We start from the raw sequence: 24298 nt of genomic DNA on the forward strand, positions 1-24298 counted from the left end.
GAAGAACCAGCTGCTAAAATATTTTAAATTATTTTTAAACCACTCAATCCAAACTTTTTATTTACATAAGCGGTGTAAGATTATTCAAAGGAAAACATCGATACACCTAGAATTCTAGAATGAATAACACCATTTTTCAAAAATGTAAAAATAATTATCTGTGAGTTTACTGATGTGGCTAGTCTGAAGATGTATGTTTCAGACAATTTCTAAATGAAGTAACAGTTCCAAAGTCCTTCCATTAACATTACAAAATAAGTTAAAGATAGCCATGGATGGGTGGGAGGGTCAGTTGGAGCACTGTCCCGTACACCAAAAGGGTGTGGGTTTGATTCCCGGTCAGGGAGTGTGCGGGAGGCAAGAGATCGGTCTCTCTCTCACGTCATTGTTTCTCTCTCCCTTCCTCTCTTTCTCTATAAAATCAATACACACATCCTCAGGTGAGGATTAAGAAAAAACTTAAAAACAAAATTATAAACAAATGGTTTAGATTTTAGAGTTGAGGTCACTAAAATCAACTTGGTCATCTAAAATGTGTAACATACCCATAAAACTGAATATAATATGCTGACTCAGTGTGCTAGGCTTCCTTTATAATAAAATGGGTCATTTTAAGAAATATCAAAGCTACATTTAAGGATAATACAAAAGGACTGTAAAAAAAAATATTTTCCTTCTAGGCAAGTAGCAAAGAGGGGAAAAAAGCCTGATTGGCCAGAGGAGATATTTTCCACATTTGTAAAATATAATACCTATATCATCCCTATTGAATGTTACTAAAAATGAAAACAGGGCACAATATAATTTCAGAACACTGCTTTAGAAAAACTCTCAGGGAATCATATTCATTAAATATACATATAGTTCCCTTGTTATATTCCTGATTTATTTATGCCATAGTGTGTGTTTACATTTTAAAGATTTTATTTACTTATTTTCAGAGAGAGGGGAAGGGAGAAAGGAAAAGAAACATCAAAGTGTGGCTGCCTCTTGTGCACCCCCAACCGGGGACCTGGCCCGCAGCCCAGGCATGTTCCCTGACTAGGAATTGAACCAGCGACCCTTTGGTTCACAGGCCAGTGCTCCATCCACTAAGCCACACCAGCCCAGGGCTATATTTTAAAGAAATGAGTCCACTATTTGTATACATTGCATCTCATAGAATCAATACATATCAAGGTCTGCCCAGAAAGTATCCAGCCAGGTAATATGAAATATAGACATTTATTCAACAAGATACAAGATGCAAGAAACATTGTATATAAGACAATGATGCCTCAGTCCCCTTCAAAGTAGGCACCTTGGAACCTCACACAGTTCTCCCAGCCTCTCTTCTGCTGTTCAAAACACTCTGCAAAATCCTTTTTTGGAATCGCCATCAGCTGCCCCATCGTATTTCCCTGAATCTCACTGATGGTCTGAAATCTCTTCCCTTTCAAAGGTGATTTTAGTTTTGGGAAAAGCCAGAAGCTGCAGGGCGCCAAATCTGGACTGTAGGGGGGCTGAGTCACCTGGGTTACCCATCTGTGTTGATTGCAGCCCGTACATATTCAACATTCTCAGGTGTTCTGCTGGTTGCAGGCCTTCCAGAATGTGGATCACTTTCAACAGATTCTCGACCATCTCTGAAGCATTTGTGCCACACTTTTATTTGTGCTGCATTCATTGCATTGTCCCTGAAAGCCTTCTGAATCATCCAAATAGTCCGTGGAGTCTGCAAAATTTGATGAAGATTTGTTGCTCTACTCACTCAGGTCATTTTGAATGTGACAGCCACACAGTACACATGCTCACTCAATGGCATCTACCGCCACCACTGACTAGTACAGTGAAGTTGGCATTGTTTATATATGTGCATTTGAGGCCACTCTCCTTGGCTGCCAGGTTACATCGATGTCACACAAACCGTTCTTATTATGTTAACAGAGAGAAGGTGCACTTTTTTCAGAGAGACTTCATATATAGGTGTATATACACATACAAACACACACACACACACACATAATATATACACACTTTGAAACTAGTCTTTGGATTCCTGTTCTTCCTCTGATTCTCGCGACCGTTTCCGGGAATTCAATGAACCTTCTGCTTGCAATGAAGATGCAGTAGCAACAACAGCATCTCTAAATCCCTGAGGCTGCAAGGTGAAAAAATATACAAGTAAGCTTTAAAAACATCTAAAATAATGATTGGTCTTCCAAACATGTTAAGTAATTGATAAGAGAGCTACTTTATTCTTGGAATAGAAGTTATCAATCACTGTGAACAAAGAGGATAAATGTCCAAGCCAGGGTTATACTATCCTGTATCTAGGGTATTTTTTATATATATATTTATACATACATATACACACAGAAGTAGCACTGCATTATAAAAATATTCTCTAAAAGACAATCCTAACAAATTTCTTGGTGACACTACTGGGAAAGGTGAAAGAAAATAACATGTAATGATTACTTAGGTGTTTTACAAACTTATTTTCACAATTAAATACTTAAAATAAAGTTTTCCAATTAGAGTAGTTTAAATGCACTTAGGCAGTGCAAAGACTAAATAGATAACTCAGTTTCAGAATCTCTATTTCTGCTTTTGTCCTTAAAATATGAGATGCCAAGAATATATTTGGTTCAAAACTATTGATAAATATGCATATTTCAGTCAAAAATGTATGTTCTACAATGTACAATTTTAGGAAAATTAAGATTTTAAAGTGGGTTATATTTGGTGGCTACGACATATCTGTAATATCTACAGACCAAAGTGAGTAAAGTTGGTTGTTTGTTTTATGAAAATCTTTAACATCTTTCACCTTAAAAATATTTAATATCTCGCCCTGGCTGGTGTGGCTCAGTGGATTGAGTGCCAGCCTGCAAACCAAAGGGTCACCAGTTTGATTCCCAGTCAGCGCACAAGCCTGGGTTGTGGGCCAGGTCTCAGTGGGGTTGTACAAGAAGCAACCACACATTGGTGTTTGTCTCTATTTCTCCCTCCCTTCCCCTCTCTCTAAAAATAAATAAAATCTTTTATATATATATATATATTTAATATCCTAATATTACATATGGAAAGGAACATACTACCCTACACATAACTATTTCCTCAGTTCTTAAAAATAAATTTCAGTCCAATTGTGACTGGCATATTGTATATACATAGTGATATTTTGGGGATAATTCTAAGTATCAAAAGCTGTCCTCAAACTGGCTTGCTGCCTACAGAAGTTAACAGAAGCAATTTATAAATACTTTAGATAATTATCGCCCACCAACACCAAAATCACACTCTAACCAAATAATACTGACTGTGATTTGAAACAGTACTGTAGATTCCTTCTGGCTTGGTGATTTGTACAATGTTGCCAACCTGCTTAGAGAAAAAAAATACATACACAAAAAATTAATTATCTTGATTAATTAGTTCAGATAACTGATTCAAATAAACCAGCAATTTTCAACCAATGTCGTCGTCGTCGGCAGCCGTCCGTCTCGAGAGACGATGGTGTAGCTTCTTAAGAGTCTATCTGCACCGCCGAGAATGGCTGTGCAGTCTGACTCGGGAGTGACATGGTAGTATCTGTCTCCTCCCGTGTTGAATCGACATCTTGCGATGACGCTGAAGCTACAGAGCCTGGGCAGGGTAATATGGAGGGTCTGCTGTTGCCCATGCAGCAGACCCCCCCTCTCTTCGCAGTTGAAGGATCCAAGGGAAAGACGGAGTCAATACAGCTTGGGTTCAGGTGCGCCGCAGGAGTTGCCGGTGTTGACTACAACGTCAAACCGCCTTAGGGACTCCGGCTCCGGATTTTCTGTCGGGGTTTACTCCCTTAGCCTTTCCCCTGAAGAGGTATGCCGCAAGGCAGCGGAGGTTTTTTGGAGTCAGAGTTTTCCTTCTCTGATGTACCCTGACTGGAAGATCGAACCAGCGACACTTAGCTCGCAGGCCGACGCTCAATCCACTGAGCCAAACCAGCCAGGGCATAAAACATGTAATACCTGTCTATTTAGTAAGGGGTACTGACCTCTTTTTCCCTTAGGTTGTCAAATAAAGAAATAACAACAGCCAATATAACAATAGCCATCTGGTATGAATGAATCAAAAATATACCTATTTTCTTTGATCGGATCAGCAAAAAATATATTTTGATGTCTCAGAATTTTAGTAATTAGTTTGTGTGTGCCATGAGCTGAAAAAGGCTGAAAATCGCTGAAATAAACTATTTTATACATGATGAGATACTACTTATGCTTAAGAAAATATAGTGGAAGAAAATATTTAATGATAGAAAAATATTAATAATACAAAAGTTATGCAGTATTATCCTGCATTTATGAGTATGTATATACACATATATAGAAAAATTACTAGAAGGCTACAATAAAAAAGTTATGTTGTCATTACAAGGTCAAGGTTGTTTTTTATTTATCTATATTCTTCAAACTTTCTGCAGTAATCGTGGTTTTTTTGAGGGTGTTATAAGTATTAAGCTAGGAAGACATATTCTTTCAAAATAATTATGTCCAGAAATATCACTGTCATGACAAAACAAGATCTGTTTAGGCAAGATTTCACTATGTACTCTAAAGTAAATAACATAAAACTAAAGCTGAAAAATAAAATTCTAAGCTCTTATTGACTATGTTCAAATACTGTAACAGCAACAAATATAAGCAAAAACTTTTAAAGTGCCTTTTAAAATTACTTTAAAAGTGATATAACTTATTCACAATAGCCAAAATGTAGAAGCAATCCAAGTGTCTGACAGATGAATGGATAAACAAAATGTGGTGTATACATAAAAAAGAATATTATTCAGTCTTGAAAAGGAAAGAAATTCTAACACATGCTACAGTAAACCTTGAAGACATTGTGCTAAGTGAAATAATGTCAGTCACAATAGGACAAAATTCATAGAGACAGAAATAGAATGGTGGTTGACAGGAGCTGGCGGGAGGGGAGAATGGAGAATTAGTGTTTAATGGGTACAAAGTTTCAGTATAGGAAGATGAAAAAGTTCTGAAGATGGATGGTGGTGATGATTATACAATAATGTGAATGTACTTCATGCCACTGAACTGTACACTTAAATGGTTAAAATGGTAAGTTTTATGTTATGAATACTTGACCACAATTTTTAAAAAACTGATATAATTGCACTAAGAGAAAAATAATAAACTCTCAAGAGTTAGAAGGATCATTTATTTACATATAATGTTGACATGTTTTCAAAGACAACTCAAAAAGGACATTTTGGTTGATGATTTGTTACTCTATTAATTTTGAAATTGCCCCTCTGATCAGGCACAATTAATAAGAGAAGAGTCAGAGATCATGTTCCATTAGCTCAATGTTTTAGGTTTGTACTTTCAGGATGAAAACAGCAGAATCCAAAATGTCATTTATTCTATAATTATTAACTGTATGCAAAAAATAACTGTTAAGTAATACACAGGAATAGTTGTGATAGGGAGTATAAATTTTTACAATGCTTTTAGAGTTGATATTCCATCTTTAATACAAAATATAAGAGAAAAATAGAAGCATCGTGTATTTTAACACACCTTATTAAAAAATCTGATTCAACATAACAAAAATTAGCTAACCTTCTGAAAAAATCAGTATCTAATACCATGTTTAAAAAGGGACCTAGTTCTTCTGACTTTCCTAAAAAAAAGTTATGAAAAAATAAATAAGCTTTAAAGAAGCATTTACATGTTCATTAATAATCCTAAAGTCAAATGGGCATTAAGTATTCAGGTTGAAATCTTTAAATTCCCAAGTAAAAATAAAACTGGCCCTGGCTGTTGTGGTTTAATGGATTGAGTGCCGGCCTGTGAACCAAAGGGTCACCGGTTCTATTCCCAATCAGAGCACATGCCTGGGTTGCAGGCCAGGTCCCCAGTTGAGGGCACACGAGAGGCAACCATACATTGATGTTTCTCTCCCTCTCTTTCTCCCTCCCTTCTCCTCTCTCTAAAAATAAAATAAATACAAAATCTTAAAAAAAAAAATTGTATATTTCATGTCTGTATCTCAAGAGATCTTTTCAAACAACAAACTAAACCAAAGAATCACTTGGCTCATGGCCCCAACTGAGATGAAGCTTAACATATGGCTGAACTACATAGTTTAGGTCAGAAAGAAACAAGCCAGAAGCACAGTTTGTGCTCTAAAACTGAGTACACATATGAAACACTATGCGGGGGTGTTGCTATATTACTCCATTCTATCACCAGATCTTCTTGGCAAAGACTGGTATAATTGTGAACAATCTCAGTCTCATATCATCATGAATATGTAAATTGAAGGAAAACCGGTACAATACAGGATAGAGACAAAAGTATTTCTTTTAATAACTGTTAGAATGTTATTCCATTATTTAGTCAAAGGGTAAAAATCAGGTGCTGCTGTTGAAGGATGGGGACTAGGTCATGAGATGGGATACTTAAATTCAATTCTCTCTCTCTCTCTCTCTCTATATATATATTTATATATACACACATATATATAGCTAATATATATACACAAACATATATATATATATGCTAGTAAGTTTTTAGTTTTCTGCTCAAACTGGAATTATTTTAATAACTATTTTTCCCCAGTGTGAATTTCTATTTCCATTCTTTCAAGATAAACTAAAATTTAAAGCACATACAAGATTTCATGCAACTTTGATGACTTAAAGACAGTTGTTTTCAAAAAATGAAAAACAAAACTATTCTAATTCTATTAAATGAGGTCAACTTCTTCTGGTTATACTAAAGTGTACACATTACTTATTATATATCCATAGCCTGGGAAAAAAAGTTTGGAGAAAAAGGATTTTATCTTAAAAGAAAGATACAAGCTATAACTCAGATTTGCTGGCAATCAACACAATACTTATTACATTCTAGAAACAGCAATTATAGGAGAAAAAGAGTGGACTCTATAATAGCCAGTTATAAAATGTGGATACTACTACCTATTTCATAGTTATTTGGAAAATAAAATGAAATTTTACATAAACACAGTGCTTAGCATAATAAAGGACAGTTAATGAATATTTAATAAATGATAGCTATTATTTACTAGTCAGTTAATCTTCTGGGCCTTAATCTTCTCACTGTAAATAATAGGTATAGATTCTTCAGTTATTGAAGGAATAATATAAATATTTTACATAAAGTACCCAGTTAAATACCTAGCACAAGCAAGCACTCACTAAAATAATGGCATGGGCTATAGTAAAATTTTCATAGAACAGTTTTCCCCTAAATCTATCTATTTAATGTCAGTGCTCTACACTATTCTCTAATTTCTTGGAAAAAAATTAGTAAAAAGTTGACGTCATAAAATGGTTAGCTCTTAAAAATTAAGCATAATTTTCTGATTTCATAGGTATCTAACCAATGCTAACTTACAGAATTAGATAAAAGTGGCAAACTTCTCTTTCTGATAAATGAGTAAAAAGATGAAACATCTTGCTCTGCTCCTATTATCTTCCTCATTTCTTAGATGTATTCTATAATAGCATAATAGTGGAAAACTATTATTGTATACTAGCTCAAGGGAAATTCCTAAGATCATCAATGGGATGCATTTTGCAGAAAACCTAAATCTGGGAAAGTATAAGCAGCATGTTCAAAAGAATCATCTGGAGAAATGGCCAAATCTTTACAACAGGGTTTGTTACTGAGAAAAAATTTCTTTTTGTGAATCCACTGTAAAGTGACTAATTTACAGAATTGGGGAATGGAGTCTATTGTAAAGCACTATGTATTATGGGGGGGGGGGGGGGGAAGTCACCTGAGTATTAGAAAGGCCATCTTTAAAGGAGACCCAAACTGCATGAATTAGTTGGAAAAGATGTATGTGTGATTGGTTCTGCTAGGAGCTCAGAGTCAGTAAAACTTACCTTGGTGAGGAATGATCCTTTTCATTTTGTAGAAGAACAAAGAAATGTAGATAAAGAAATAGACAATATCGCAGACCAGACCCAATATGTATTTAAATAACCCTTTTTTCCATCTTTGCCCACACACTGTCTTAATCTCTCCCTTTCATTAGAGCATTTCAAAACCAAGTACTCTATGTTATACCAATTAATCTCAAAGCAGAGAAGCTGGCATAAATCTGACATTTCTAGAAGTATAGAACAAAAGATTCTGCAGCTATCAATTCCCTATTTTAAAGAAAATAAAAGCTGGTTTGTTCACTTGCTCAGCAGCTTTAAAAACAAATACAAAGGTTTCATGCTGTCATAGTTTTATTTCAAAGAACAATACCAGTGAAAGTCAGGTAAGTAACTGGATAACAAATGCAAGATAGAAAAATATAAGAGAAAAAAAAAGTAGACACAATTTCATACATGAAATATATTAGGCAACTAGGAAGAACCGTCCTATTTTCCACATAAATTAGTCCTAAAGTTAACCTTTGGTCCCAATTTTATTCTCCTTTTAGCCATTCCAGGAACAGAGTATTCACCTCCTTCTACGTGGCTAATAAATGGTACTTGATTTCTAAGAGCTTTAGAAGGCAGCATTCCTTGGACACCTACTCATTTCAGGTGCACCCTGTCATTTAAGTATTCCAAAGAATTTCCTATGTAGCAAACGTGCAGATAAAAACGTTTCTATGTTTGCTCTAGGTGATTACGGACAAGTAACAAAAGCTTTAGTTCACAGGGCACTATAGATCTTATCCACTGGACTAGCTCTAAGAAACTGATAAGTGTTCGGTATAATTAACCCAATATTCAGAATTATTAACTTGTTTCCACACTGACCTTTGCTTTTGATCCCAATGAAAGATCAGTCGTATTGTAGCAGCATGTCCCCAACTTTCCCCTGAGGAAAAAAGAACAAAATAATTATATATTGCCTTACTGACTAGGTTACAAGTCTCTCCGAATGCCTCTGATCAAATAGTTTTACTTTGCTTGATTTAACATAATGAGAGTATATTGGTTTTTTTAAAAACCTGGTATGTGGATAACATCTTGAGATTAATGGATTTTTACATATCTAAGGAATACAGAAGATCAATATCTTCTATTTGCTTTTAGAAAACTTTATAGTTTGAGTTAACATATTTGTCAATCTCCCATATATCAGTACTAACATATTTCTGTCAGAAAAAAAGCAATAACTGACAGAATATTCTTAAAGATTTCAGTAGAAACAAATATTGAAGCACTGTATTCTAACAAAACCACGACTCAGGTTAGAAACAAAATCGTAAGTCTATTCATTATAGTATAATTTGTATTTGAATAGATTCACCCCTCCTTCTTCCAAGACAGTGAGCTTTCTAAAGGCAAAAATCATCATTTGAATATTATATGTTCAATTACTATACAGTAAATGCTGAATTAATGTCCGTTCACTGAAAGGATGAGTCAGTATCTAAGGGCACAGTGTTCGAGGCTAAGATTTATCACTGAATAAGACAGATAAAGTCTCTGCTTTCATGGAGTTTACAGAACTCAATAAGCATCAAATGAAAGAGGTAAAGAAAATGTGTTTAACAAAAAATGTTTATCAGATCTATTACCCACCCAATGCTGGTATCAGCAAGGCCTGATTTCTATCAATCTTGGTTGTCATCTGATTAGTTAAAATTACCTACAAAACAAAATGTGAGAAAATTAGATGAGTCTCCCCTAAAGCTTATCAAGTAAATAGTCCTGTGATTTTAGTATTCTGAATATAATCTAATTTAAAGAAAGACTAACTTAATGAAACCTTTTCTAATAATTTTTTAAAAACTTACCCACAAAAATGAGTAGTTATCTGAAAACATGAGTCTATTGAACATAAAACATTTTTTTATGTTCAATAAATGAGAACAAAGAAATTCTTATTATGAAAATGGAAGAATAGCCCTGACTGGTGTGGCTCAGTTGGCTGGGCAACATTCCACAAGCGAAAGGTCACCAGTGCGATTATCACTCAGGGCACATGCTCAGTTGCAGGTTCGGTCACATTCGAGAGGCAATCAATCAATGTTTCTCTCTCACATCGGTGTTTTTCTCCCTTTCTCCCTCCCTTCCCCTCTAAAAATAAATAAGTAAATAAATACTTTCAGAAATGGAAGAATAAAAATATAATAGATAACACATACAAGCCTAAAGAATCCATGCACAAAAACTTCGTAACAAGGAGAATCAGGGAAATCCTCAGTTTTAAAATTAAGTTCTGTATACGCCAATAGGAACAACCAGCCCAACAGCAGCAACATCAGTAGTGGTAATAAACATTTCTGAGTACTTAATATATGCCAGAAACTATGCTAAGTGTTTTACTTTCATTATCTTAGCTAATCTGCACAACTACTCTATTAATGAGGTAATATTAATATTATTCCAGTTTTTAACACATGAGAAATCAAAAGCTTAGAGAGACTGAATCTGCGTTCTTTAGCACTGTTGCCTCTCTGGAATATATGTATTCAAAAGCATACAGAATCCTTAATAAATAACTCAATACTTACATTTTTAGGGAAGAAATGAGTATAGAATTATGATTTATGATTTTGCAGAAATAAAAAACTAAGGCAAAGAATTATGAGAAGAGAGCTACAATCAAAGAATGTAGAGTATAAGTAGAAGAACTGGGAAAAAATAAAACTCAGTAACCAGGTCAAACGACCCCAAATTATGACTACGTTAGTCTGTTAATAATAGATACAGGTGTGCTTTTCAGTCACAGATGGCTCTAAAGGCTATAAAAACATTGCTAATTCTTTTGGGTTAAATAGCGGCCTATAGAAAATATCCCATGTTTTGAAAGTAGTAATTTTAAAAATTTTATCTACAAAGGGCAAAACTGTGATCCATCTAGATCTCAATTAGGTACCAACTGAATGATATGACTTTCTTCTAGTTCCTCTCCCCTTAAGTGTCATAGTGGCTTCCCCATGTGTTACCTCAGGCCAGGAATCTTAGAACAAGCTAAGAAGGAATTTAAAATGGTAATTAACTGAAATATATGACTAACTGACATCCCCAACATGCTGAATAATGTAAATATCCTTTACCGTACATACTACCAAGTATTTAAGCTCTAGCAACTGAGATAAATACTTACACCAACAATTACTTGTTAGCGGTGCACTATCCAATTCTGAAGCCATTAGCCAAAAACAACTTTTTAAAATTTAATTATACAACTAAAAATTAAGTTCCTCAGTAGCACTGGCCATATTTCAAGCACTCAAGAGCCATACAACTACTGTATTAAACTGAGCATTTTCCTCTTTGCAGAAAGTTCTATCAGACAGGTTTAGGGAGTAGTTTACCCATTACATATTTTGAGGAAAATGTAAATAAGCATACTGCTTACCAGCTGTTCAACCTCCCAAATTTAGAATTTGCACTGTTAGCAAATATTTATAAAATTACATTACTTCTGCAAAATTGTTGGGTTTATCAGGATCCAAATGAAAATTATTGTGTAATTACTCCAAGCTGCTAAAGAATGGGTCTTTAAAATACTGAAATAACAAATATTTGGAAATTATTAACTTCATTGCTTTGAAAATATTCCGCGACCCAAATGTCCTTCTACTGATGAACAGATAAACAAATGTGGTATATTGAGAAAATACAGAAGTATTCGGTCATAAAAAGGATACTGATACATGCCATACCATAGATGAATCTTGAAAATATTATGCTATATAAAAGAAGCCAGACATAAAAGACCACATATTGCATGATTCTACTTGTAGAAAATATCCAGAAGCGCCAAATCCATAGAGACAAAAAGCAGACTAATGGTTCTTAGGGGCTACAGGGAGAGTGCAATGGAGAGTGACAGCTAATGGGAAAGGGATTTCTTTCCGGGATGGAAATGTTCTAAAATCAGATAGTAGAGATGCTCGCACAACTCTGAATATACTAAAAACCACAGAACTGTACATTTTAAAAGGATGAATTTTATGGTATATTAATTATATCTTAATAAAACTGTCAAATAAGCATTTCTGCTAATAATCAAATAAATGCATCTCTAAAAGGACTCTCTCCACATCACTTTGGCAAAGATTTAGAAGAATCAACGTTAGATAAAGATGTGACAAAAAAAAACAAGACTTCCCATACATTTTTGTAGAAAACATACTTTGGAACATGTTTTCTGAGCATAATTTGATAATATATAACAAAATGTTTAACACAGAGCTATCCCTTTGGCTTAATATTTTCAGAAATAGCTAGTTGAACCGACAAAGAAGTATATATAAAGTTATTGATTGCAGTGTCTTAAATGGCGAAAAACTGGAGTCAACTTTAAAGGCAATTAATAAGGAAGTGGTTAAAAAAACTTCTACAATCATACCAAAAAATACTATGTAGCTGTTAAGATAAGGTAGACTTATATAGTAGTATATATGAAAAGATATTCAAATGTATTAAGTGAACAAAATAATGCTTTGCATAATAGCATGTATAACACGATCTTACTTTAAAAACATGTTTATATAGGCATAGAGCAAGTTTGGAAAAATATGTGTATCAAGCTCAACAGGTGATAATATAATTGCTTACTCTCTACATTTTGATGGTTTAGAATTTTTTTTACAGTGAGCACATAACTTAAAATAGTAAATTGTATTTATTATCATAGGTTACACATGCTTCTCTGCCTGCTAACCAGGAAATGAAAAATCAGGCAAAGAAGAATTATAAAGTAAAAGAGGAAAGTATGCCCTCAAACCCACAAAATCCTATCTCTAGAAGTAACCACTAGTAATGCTTTGTTCCTTTTGATATTTTTCTTCATAGATATAAGTATAGATGCTCATATATAATTTTTATTTTTCTCAAATGGGGACCTACAAAATAATAGTTATGCAACTTGAATTTTTTCACTTAATCATATACCTAAATATATCTTGTTCCATGTTAGTAGGCATTTATTTACATTACACTCCTTAAAACACTGCATGGTATACCATGTTATTGTTTGGATTACCTTTTTTTTTTTTTAACAGAAAAAGATAAAGCTATTTCTGTTAAAAACAAATACCTAAGGAACTATGGAATCCATTAGTCTTGAGTGCCCCCTACTGGGGGCTCTTCACTGACATTAACAGAATACATAAAATTACAAATTATGGCAAGAACTAATTCAGACAGGACACTATGCTTTTCAGTACATGACAAAAAAAATCTAATAACTCAAAAGAAAAGATATATATTTTGAAATTATTTTATCAAGGAATTTCTTATGCACTTCTGACGTATTACAGGCATGTGCTAAGGTCTTGGGGTAAAGAAAAGAAAATCAAGTTAAGCAGTTTGACCTCCCACCTCCCTCACAGACAAGTGGGTCAGTGGTGGAATAGGGTCGCAGAGTGGGAAGTGCTGGCATACAGGCTGTAAAAATAACTGTTTTTAACCTCACTCCTTTTTATCTCTTCACTTTTGAACTTAACTTTACCTCTCTCCTCACATTTCAAATCTAGAAGTTAGCTTTACCTCCAAACATGTTGGTTGTTCATACTATGTAACTGTCCTGTCCTGCTCAGTCTGTGATTAAACACAGAGTTAAACAAAAATGGGAATGTTGGAAGAGCTTACCTAAAACATACCAAATGTAGTTAGATAAAGAAAACACTGTAATTACCAAAGGTGGCATTTCTTCATCAGAGACCACTTAAAATATGGCATCTTGATTATGCCTATTATTTTCCAGGGAAACTGATAAACACTTATGACAGGAATTAATTTTTTATAATAACCAAACCAAAACAAAGCTACATTTAAAACTATGTCTATATTATTTGCTTTAGTCAGGCAAATTCTATTATATTTCTAGAAATTAATATCTGATACATTATTAATTTTATTGTAAAATTCTCTTGACTAATTATACTTACAGCTAATCTGTGATTATTTGCAAGGCTGATCATTTGCTGGGCTAGGCCATTTAGTAATCGGGTACGAAGCGACAGGTCATCAACGTCATGACGAAAGGGAAGAGCAATACTATCCACTATCACTAATCGAACCTAAATACAGAAGAGAAAATGATACTAGGTTTGGTATTAAAAATAAAATTGTATCAAAAAAGCATAACCCATTGCATAAAAAAACCCTTAAAATCCAGTGTTCTATTTTCAACTTTATAAAGGCTTTATTTTGGATAATTATATATCTGTTCATCCAATGCTTTTCACACTCATCACCAAAAGATAAAATGTACTCTGGTTTGATAATTTATCCACTTAAAAAAGTAATTCAGCAAAAAGGAAAAATGAGCATTTACAATTTCTTTTATCAGTTGCCATTATATGAAGGGGTACACCCCCAAAGAACCTGGAAGTATCTTCTGGAGGTTGTGCCCCTCATAGTACAGGCTCCCCCACTACGTGTTCTAGGAACCCATCTGTAGCAGGTACCAGCTGGCGTTGTAGTCAGAGGCTGCATTCAGCTTCGGTGAAATTTTTTTAATACTCTTTTAATGCATTTGCCCATTTCATGATGGGTGATTTATGAACACACCTGCCCACACCGAGTGTTCAACAGTTTTTGACCAAAAATGGCATGACCCCCATGTTTCACCCTCCCATTCACCCAACCGCGCTCAGAACAGGTTTTTTCTTTTGTTTTCCCTGAAGAAAAATGTCCTCAAGGGAAGCATTTGCCAATGTAGAAGAGGTCAAACAAAAAAATGGCAGAAGGACTAAAAGGCATCAAAAACAGTTCAAAGACTGTTTTTGAGCAGTAGGGAAAAAATCTCAATGGGTGTATTACATCAAATGGAGAGCACTTTGAAGGTGACTGGTTTAAACATGTAAGAATAAATACACAACTTTTTCTATATAAATTCTGGGTATTTTGGGACCTCTCTCCCCCCCCTTGAATATAGTCTTTACAGGGGTATTTTTACATTGCTAAAAATCACTTTTGAAGGTTTAAACAAATTTCTCAGTTAAATATATCAATTTTACCTTCAGGATTCTTTTTGTTAAAAATACTCTTCAAATATTAAATTATAATAGCTTCTTCAAAAACTTAATGGCATACTGTTTCCCTTAATTCTATTTTTTTTTTAATGTTTTTTATTGATTATATTGTTACAACAGTTCCAATTTTCTCCCCCTTGTTCCCCTCCCCCCAGCTCTCCCCTCCCCCAGCAATCCCCCCCAAGTCCATACCCCTGGTTCGTAAAAATTAACTATCCCCCCCCCTCTCAAATATTAGGACCCTTTGTAATCTTGTAAAGGACAATGGGCGAAGGTCTCAAGCTCCTCTAGCTGCTTCAAGCTGGACATGGTCGTCGTCCTACCTACCCTTGGGTCTATTTTTATTTTTTTAAATTTTATTTTATTATTATTATTTTATCCTTACCCAAGTATATGCTTATTGATTTTAGAGAGAGGGGGTGGGAGGGAGAGAGAGGGGGAGGGAGGGAGAGAGAGAGGGAGAGAAACATCGATGTGAGAAACATTGATCCGTTGCCTCTCATAGGCATCCACCCAGACCAGGACCGAACGCACAATTGTAGGGACGTGCCCCAACAGGTAAATGAACCTGCGATCTTTCAGTTTATTGGACAATGCTCCAACCAACTGAGCCACACCAGCCAGGGCTCCCCTTAATTTTAAATATACTATAGGGCAAATAACCATTACATAATCTGTTACAATAAATAATTCAGCATGAGGCAGTTTTGTCTTGAATTACAATCAAGGTTTACTTATATTTTCATGACAGTTTCATTTAATATAATCCAAATAATGGCTCCTACAGTAAAGAGGAAACAAATGAAAAACTACAGGATATTTTTTTTCTATCTAACAAGGTTTAGGCTAAGAAGAGCTTTTGTGAAGCAATGTGTAAGCTTTTTAAAAAATTTATTAATTTTAGAGAAAGGGAGGGAGAGAGAGAAAAACATTTGTTGTTCCACTTAGGTATACATTCATTAGTTGCTTCTTCTGTGTCCTGACCAGGGATCAAACCCACAACCTTGGCATATCGGGATGATGCTCCAATCAACTGAGTTACCTGGCCAGAGCTGTAAGCCAGTTTTATATCTCTTATTTAGAGTATTCATTCCTTCATTTAGCAAATACTCACTGACACCTACTATATGCTAGTCACTGTTACAGGCATTGGGGAACAAGAGACAAGATCCCTGCTCTCTTGGAGCTTATGTTCTAGCAGAGTAAGAGACAATTAACATGCAAACAAATATATAAATAAGATAATTTCTGACAACGACAGGAACTATGAAAATACTAAAACTGGCCCTGGCCAGGTGACTCAGGTGGTTGGAGCATTAGTTTGTTGCTCTATCCATTCATACATCCATTGGTTGATTCTTCTATGTGCTCCAACCGGATCTTGAAGCCATAACCTTGTCACATTAGGACAACACTCTTAACCAACTGAGCTACCTAGCCATGGCCATATAACCTTTAATATTACACTCCTAATACTTAGCATTTATCCCATAAACATACTGACAAATGTACCCAAAAAAATGTGTAAGAGTTCTCTCCAACCATTGTTAATAATGGCACCTGAAAGTCCACCAATAAACAACTGGTTAAATAAATTAAGGTAAATACTCCCCCACCCATTTTTATTGTGGTAAAATACACATTTCATGAAATTTACTATCTTAATCATTTCAAGTTACAGTTTAGTGGTATTAAATATTTATAATGTGTGCTACCATTTCTAGATTACTTTTCATCTTTTAAAACTACAACTCTGTACCAATTAAACAGTATCTCCCCATTCTCCTCTTTCCCCAGGCCCTGGCAACCACCCTTCTACTTTCTGTCTCTGAGTCTGACTATCTTGATACCTCATGTAAGTAACAACATACAGTCTTTTTTTATAACTAGCTTATTTCACTTAGTATAGAGTCCTCAAGATTCATCCATGTTGTAGCATGTCAGATTTTCTTTCCTTTTTAAGACTAAATAACATTCCATTTTATGTATATATGACATTCTGCTTATCTATTCATCCACCAATGGACACTTGTGTTGTTTGAGCTACTGTAAATACTGCTGCTATGAACACAGATGTACACATATCTCAAAACCTTGCTTTCAATTCTTTTAGTTATATACCCAGAATTGGAATTGCTGAATCATATGGTAGTTCTATGTTCAATTTTTTGAGGAATGCCATATTGTTTTCTACAGCAACTATCCCATTTTACATTCACACCAGAAGTGAAAAGTACCTTCTTAAAATGAAATATGTAGCTGAAAGAATAAGGTCTAGCCCTGGCTGGTGCAGTTCAGTGGATTGAGCGCTGGCCTGTGAACCAAAAGATCGCTGGTTTGATTCCCAATGAGGGCACATGCCAGGTTTGCAGGCCAGGTCCCCAGTTGGGGTGTGCAGGGGGCAACCGATCAATGTTTCTTTCACACATCAATGTTTCCCTCTCTTTCTCCCTCCATTCCCCTCTCTAAAAATAAACTTTAAAAAAGGGAATAAAATCTATCCGTATGTCATGATACAAAAAGATATGCAAAGCTTAAGTCAAAATAGAAGGTGCAGATCAATATTTCAGTATAATCCCATTAACAAATGTTAAAAATGAGGGGCTAGATAAAACATTTTTTGAGAAAATATGAGAAACTAGTAATAGTGGTTGGTCAACTTTGGGGAGAGGTACTAGGAAGCAGCAACAGAAGGGATGTTTTATTTTCCATTTTATACCTCTCTATATAGTTTGTTTGATAGGAGGTACACCACCATTACTGGAGGTGGAACTTCTTTCTATATTATTTCAGTTTCTTACTTTGGGCATAATATTAATATGTACATGCTAAACAAATATAAACATTAATAAATTATAAGACAAGAAAGGAAGAGATTTTCTGAATTGGCTTATGACACTGTACTATTTACTTATTTTTCACACTAACCAAACACCTTCAAAGACTTAGTTAGTCATATTAACATTTTAGTAGTTTCAGCCATACCTTTGGGTGTTCTGAAAGGAAGTCTGAAAGGAGATAAACTTGTGCCAGTAGCTCTGTGTAGTCACGACAACGAAAATAATAAATATGGGAAAGAATATTTTCAAGAGTGAAATTCTCTAAAGCCTTGGGGTGCGCTGAAATAAAAAATAGAACAATTTTAAAATAATTAGTGTTACCTATTTTGATGTATTGGTGACTATAAAAAACAATACCTTTGAAAAACAAAATGCTTCACTGTGAATAACAAAACTCTTAACTTTAATTGGAAGATGATAAAAATTGTACCAAAATTAATATGAACTATCATTTCATAATTCCTGTCCTCTTTTCACCTTTCCCACTGTTTCCTTATATACTTGGCTATCTAGAAATTGTTTATACACATACACAACTGATTTTAATGCCTGCTTCTTCATAGTTCTAGTTATTGGCTTCCTTTGATTAGAAGTAACATAAGGGAATTTCTCTTGTTTTTTTCTTCACAAGACTACCAGCTAACAGTTAAAAGTAAAAATGTTCAAAAGAAGCATTTTTTCCCCTTAAATGCCATAGTATAACTTGATAATCTAAGTAGAAAAAATGATATAAAATGATATTCCCTACTTAGATTGAATTTAAAAATAATGTTTGGCTTTGTATATTTGAGAGAAAAACTAGTTAACAATTGTTGTATTTCAAAATGTTACTTAAGGTTTAACATTGCAAGAAAAAACCAGAAAATTTCAGAAAACATTGCCTATTGCAAATATACTTTTTAAAAATTCATTTTTCATCAAAAAATAACTCCTTAATCACACACTAATCACTAAAAACTTTATATCCCAGTGCTACAACTACAATATCTACAAGATTTTAAGACACCATTACAAATATACATTGTGACATGAGTAGTTTTAAGGACTTTCAGTAGATAATACTAGTCATTAGTTAAAAAGAATACCTGCACTCCCATGAAAATAAAAATATCAGCTGATTACACACATTTATTTTATACGTATATATAAAATAAGTATATTATATATTTATATAATATAAGGGAGGGGGGAGGAAGAGAGGGAGAGAAGCATTGATGTGAAAGAGAAACACTGATTGGTTGCCTCTGATATGTGGGACAATGCCCAACCAACTGAGCCACACTGCGCAAGGATGATTATAAGCACTTAAAGAAATTACACGCATATATAAAAAGCATTGTTTTTTAAAACTTCTAGAGAAAAGGATAAGGACTGCACACCCAAAAAATAAAATTATACAAAGCAAAAAAATAAACAAACTAGAAACCACTCAATTTTATAAATAATTGAAAGGACAAGAACTTGAATATACCTTTAATTTCTTTTTAAATCAAACACTTGATTTCTACATAATAAATGCAAGAAAACTTCCCAAACACTTTAGCAATACAATTAACACAGTCACGAAGTCAATTACATACTATTCATAGCCCCACAGGTCAATCAGCTTAATGTTCCAAGTATTTCCAGACATTGTTTTTCTAAACTACCTTTGATTTTTGGAAAAACCAGTATGAAAGTCAATGTAGTGAATGCACTGAGACAACACATATTAAGGTCTCCAACAAAATTAGTTTACACCTGGCAGGTGAAAGTATGATCTGAAGTCATACAGTGAAATACATACGCAAGGTTTGCCCTAGAGCTCCTGCAGTTAGAAGTGAAGGCCATAAAAGGAAAAGACAAGGCGAATCCGGGTTGTGGCATTTCTCATTTTGTAAGAGGGATCTGAGGATTTAACACTAGTACACTGTTGAGTTATTAAGCTTCACTTTGCAAATGGTCTCTCGCTAAGTCTCGGGAAGAGTCCAAATGCAAATTTCTTTCATTATTCAGAAAAAAAGAGAATCACTTGCTAACTTACCCTCTCCCATATGTGTTTCTGCTATAAGCTGAAGGTGCTGAATGCAGGCAGTTGCAAGGTGTACCACTCTATCAACCATAAAACTTCCCTCTGTATCAATAAAAACTGCTTCACCTTCCACTCCTCCAAAGCATTCTGGTATCTGCACATCTACTGCCAACTGCATACTATCAAGAGAAAGAAGTCAAATGACTAAATCATTATCATGATCTTCTAAGGTAGTGCTTTTTAAACTCCAGATCACCACCCATTAGGTACCACTAAATATACTCCCCCAGACAACACAGATGGCTGATTCTCCAGGGCTCCAAATACAGGGTGGGGCAAAAGTAGGTGTACAGCTGTGAGTACATGACAGTTTATTCTTGTATTATTTTCCATTCGAACTACTATACACCTGCTTTAGCTTCACCCTGTATATGTGAATCAATTGATGCTTGGATTAGAGAAAGAGTGTGTCTATAAAATGATGATTAAGGTATTTTAGTGGTTTTTTTAAGGTCTCTTAGAATGGAACCCTTTCTTATTATACATAAATGTACTTACAAACATTTGACTTTCAAATATATTCTCAGGACTTAATTATATAACAAATTAGAATGCTTATTTATCTTAATGACTACTTTACAATGTTGTAAAGGAAACTTTTTTTAATTTATCAAGATGGAGTGCTAAAGTAACATAAATGTTAAGCTGGTTTTTGTTTAATGCTGTATACACACACAAAAAAAATTATGAACACATACATGCCTCTTTGGTCTGACTACACACCCACAGCACAACACTCTATTACTTACATAAAATGTTATTAAGCCCACCCTTAAGGAGGAAACATTTTAGTTTACCATAATTGTGTTTTTCCAACACCTGGTGCACCACAAACTTCTGTTGTTTTGGTTAAGGGTACTCCACCCCCAAGAATATTATCTAGTGCTGAACAGAAGGTAATTATGAAGTTCTGGGTATGCTCCTGCTCAAGAAGATCCAGTGCTGTACACTTCTTGCCTGACTCAGCCGTACCAGCATGTCTTGGTTGGTCTGTGAGACATTCTCTTCTTATAATTTGAAGAGTTTCTAAAGCTTCCTCTTTAGATATCCCAACTTCTGAAAGTAAGAGTAAGGGAAAAAAAACTTGAATTTAGAGATTTAAAACAGAATAACATGTTATTTGGTTGTCTTCATTAATTTTAATTTTTAGATAACAAGAGTGATGTCATGAATAGAGAAACATGAAAATGTAATGTCCATTAACCATTTAGCCTTTCAAGTTAATAAAGGTATTTCTATGTTTTCTTAGTCCTCTCATACTTAAAAGATTTATCACCTTGGAAACAGAAATCAAAAACCTAAACCTCTAAAGCGTGAAGTACCTACAAAAGTACCTCAGGATGTAGAAATAAAAATGTACTAGCAGTCAGTCCTTTTACTATCCCTTTGGGTCTTAGGAAGCCATAATTATCTTGCTCTCATAAGGTATACAAATTATTTTTCAGAAGAGAATGAAAACAGCCTCTTTAATTGCCTAAACAATGCAACTTTAAGAAATGCATGCACATGTTATAGTCACAATAAAAACTTCCCATGGAAACAATGGCATGAAAAATTCATGTATCATTCCAAACTATTTAATGAGAACAATTATTTGATGCACAAACATTTTAAACAATACACTTGCGCTTTCCTCAGCTACACAATTTCATTTCTATCTGACAATATGGCCTGAGAAGAGAAAATGGCAATTACAAAACAAGATGCTAATGAAAGAAACAAGGGCGAGGATGGTATCACTGATGAGTTTGATATATCAGTGCTCGATTTGGTAAGGATATGAGCTCTAAATTTGGTGCCAACAAAAGACAATAATGGCGATAAGGCAATGAAAATCCTATCCAATTTAAGGGCCTGAACTCTGGAGTCATATTACTTGGGTCTGTAAAGTCTGATGGCACTACTGACTGTAGTCATCGCGTTGGGGCCAGTTACTTTTTGCGTCTCAAATTTTTTTCTTCTATAAAACAGGAACGAGATGATACATGTAAAAAGCTTGGTAGAATACCAGGACGTCCAAAATGCTCAACAACTGTTAGCTTTATTATCACTCATATTCTCTCATTTCTTTTTTGTAAAACCAACTTGTTGAAAGAAAGAGAGCTCATCACACTTTGGGGGACAAAATGTGCGGTTTAAGATTTAAAACAAATAGTTAATGTGAGACCTACATTTATTCTTGAGTGACTGGTTGAAACCTCCTTATTTTACATCAAGGACAATGACTTAGAATTTCTGTTCTATCTTGACAGCCTAGTTCTAGGCCTACCATAGCGTCCTGTGCACAGTGAGGCTGACCGCAGACAGCTTTATTTTTGTATGCCTCAGGAAGCACCAGTTCCCACCAACGCATTAATAATCTAGTGCTCTGGAATGTGAGGTTTCTGGTTTTTTCAGTGAGTTATAAAAGAAGCGATGTCTTCTTGCTACTGCTTTCTCCAAATTCTGGAGATTCTACTCCTTTTCTTACTTAAGTGTCTCTAGTGTCACGAATCTTTCATTTTTCAAATTTAACCCCCGCCCCTTGGATTTGGGAACGGCTAAAATTAGACAACCTATGTGAGTTCCAATCCTGGCTCCACAACTCCCTACCCCAGTCACCAAGAAGTTACTGAACCTCCCCAAGCATCACGTCCTTCATCAGTGTATCGGACATCCACAGGATTCTTTTCAGTATAAATGACATAATCCTGAGAGCATTAAGCAGACATTGGCACAGAAAGTAGTTAGTAAATATGTCCAGGACCACAGTTCTAACCATTCAAACCATGTTTAAGTGTCTTCAAGGAGGGTTTCCACGTTGTAGACGCAGCCGTGGGCAGCAGCGAATCTGCAGAGACTGGGCTGAAGCCTGAGGGCGGGAGAACTGATGGCAGCGGCACAGACAGCGGTCGGATTACCAGTTTAATGTCGGGAGTTGTTACCTTTGCTGAGCTCGGAGGGTTTCGCTTCTAGAAGTTCCTCAGCAGCCTGGAAACCTGCAGACACCAACTTCACCCGAACTGCTGGGGACAGAGGAAAACTCAATAAATCCCGCTGCATTTCAAAACTGGAAAGCTTTGCGCACTTGCACTCAGCAGCAAACCCGTCCGCGGCCGAATCCCGCACGCCGGCGCCCCGGCGCGCCGCGCCCTGTGACGTCATACGTAAAGCGCAAGGGGCGGGGTTCTCGGTCTCGCGGCACGTGGCTTTGGGCTTTGGTGCTCTGCGGAGGCATACTAAGGTACCACACGACAGGAGTATTTGTCGTGAATCTTCCAAGTCCCGTTGGTTTCCCCATTAAAAGTACACGCTGAGAGTAAAAAGATAAGATGGAGACCTGAGGTTGGGGAGCCAGGCCCAGTGGACCTTGAGCACCAAATCTTCTCACATCTGCTCTGGCCTGTTGGGTGAAACCCCAGCCTTGTTAATAAGAATGGTCGCCTGAGTGGGAATAATGTGCACATACACTGGCCAATTACCGGTTTGGGATATGGAATAGACATATGAGGATTAACCTGGGTCCCCATTATAGAGTTACAGTCTCTCGGCCTTCCTCGCCTGCTGGCCCCCATGCTTGACCCCTCGTCTTTCTTGCCCTCGCCCTCGCGAGGAATTGTGGGCTAGTCCGCCACCACCGCGCGGATTGCTCCGCGCTCGGTCCCGGCATCCACCCACGCGTTTCCGCTAGTCCAGTTTGGAACAAGGTGGCTTCTGAGGCGGTTGGCTGTTGTCGGCCGGCCTAACGTAAGAAGTAGCTGAAAAAATAAGTACCCAGAGTGGGCTGGGCATGGGCACCTCCTGTTCTGCTATGGAGTAGTTGGGCTACGGAAGAGTTCCTGTTCTGGTACAGAGTTGGGAAGGGACCGCTTCTAAAACAGGACTTTGAGGGACTTCAGAGAGGATTTACGAAGACCTTGCCTAGGTGAGTTATGATTTCTTTCTGGAACTATGGGCGACGATTCTTAACCTTGACTTTTTTTTCTGAAAGAACCACCTAAATCGTGCAAATTGGAGCCCTTGAAGTATGTAATATCTAAGAAAGGAAACGTATGTTGACCACGGTAGCAAATCTTCCCCATTTTAAACACAACAATTACACGAGGAAAAAAAGAACACAGGAGCTCATACTACAGTTTTCCTGAAGGCAAAATTAAAGTCTAATACCTTTTTTCTACCACGAGCTACCTCCAAATTGTGAGTTCTCTTGGGGGGGGGGCACTTTCTCTTGGGGGGGGCAGAATTCGAGAAGTGCCCCCCACCCCATTTGGTAGGGCAGAGAAAGTCTGGTAGGGTTGATCAAAATGTGGTTTGTTTGCCATTCAATACGTCGCATAACCTCCAGCATGATCCACATCTGGGCACACAGTGGGCATTTCATAAATGTCCACAGGGAGAATTCATGCTTATGCTTGTAAAGCAAACAGGGTCTTGGGTGAAAAAGAGATGG

The 24298-nt window shown here is 35.8% G+C and overlaps 1 protein-coding gene across 5 annotated transcripts; it reads right to left on the reverse strand.

Moving 5' to 3' along the window:
- Window positions 1-1205: 1205 nt before the first annotated feature.
- RAD51C (RAD51 paralog C) lies at window positions 1206-22988 on the reverse strand. 5 transcript variants are annotated; one of them, XM_090292338.1, is made up of 10 exons: window positions 22794-22988; window positions 20667-20925; window positions 19822-19988; window positions 17944-18077; window positions 13870-14001; window positions 9545-9611; window positions 8774-8834; window positions 3306-3369; window positions 2017-2140; window positions 1206-1714 (listed from the first exon to the last, which is right to left on the reverse strand). In XM_090292338.1, the coding sequence occupies exons 1-9, from the start codon at window positions 22909-22911 to the stop codon at window positions 2024-2026; spliced, it is 1119 nt and encodes a 372-aa protein (XP_090148464.1). In that variant the 5' UTR covers window positions 22912-22988; the 3' UTR covers window positions 1206-1714; window positions 2017-2023. The 5 variants fall into 5 exon arrangements, with proteins under 5 accessions (XP_090148464.1, XP_090148460.1, XP_090148463.1 ...); XM_090292334.1 differs by having other exon boundaries at window positions 3306-3366; window positions 22794-22984; XM_090292336.1 differs by lacking the exon at window positions 1206-1714 and adding an exon at window positions 7901-7917 and having other exon boundaries at window positions 3306-3366; window positions 22794-22984.
- Between the last annotated feature and the right edge of the window lie 1310 nt (window positions 22989-24298).

The sequence above is a fragment of the Furipterus horrens genome, unplaced genomic scaffold, assembly GCF_987537825.1.
Source record: "Furipterus horrens unplaced genomic scaffold, mFurHor1.1.pri manual_scaffold_11, whole genome shotgun sequence".
Taxonomy (NCBI): Eukaryota; Metazoa; Chordata; class Mammalia; order Chiroptera; family Furipteridae; genus Furipterus; species Furipterus horrens.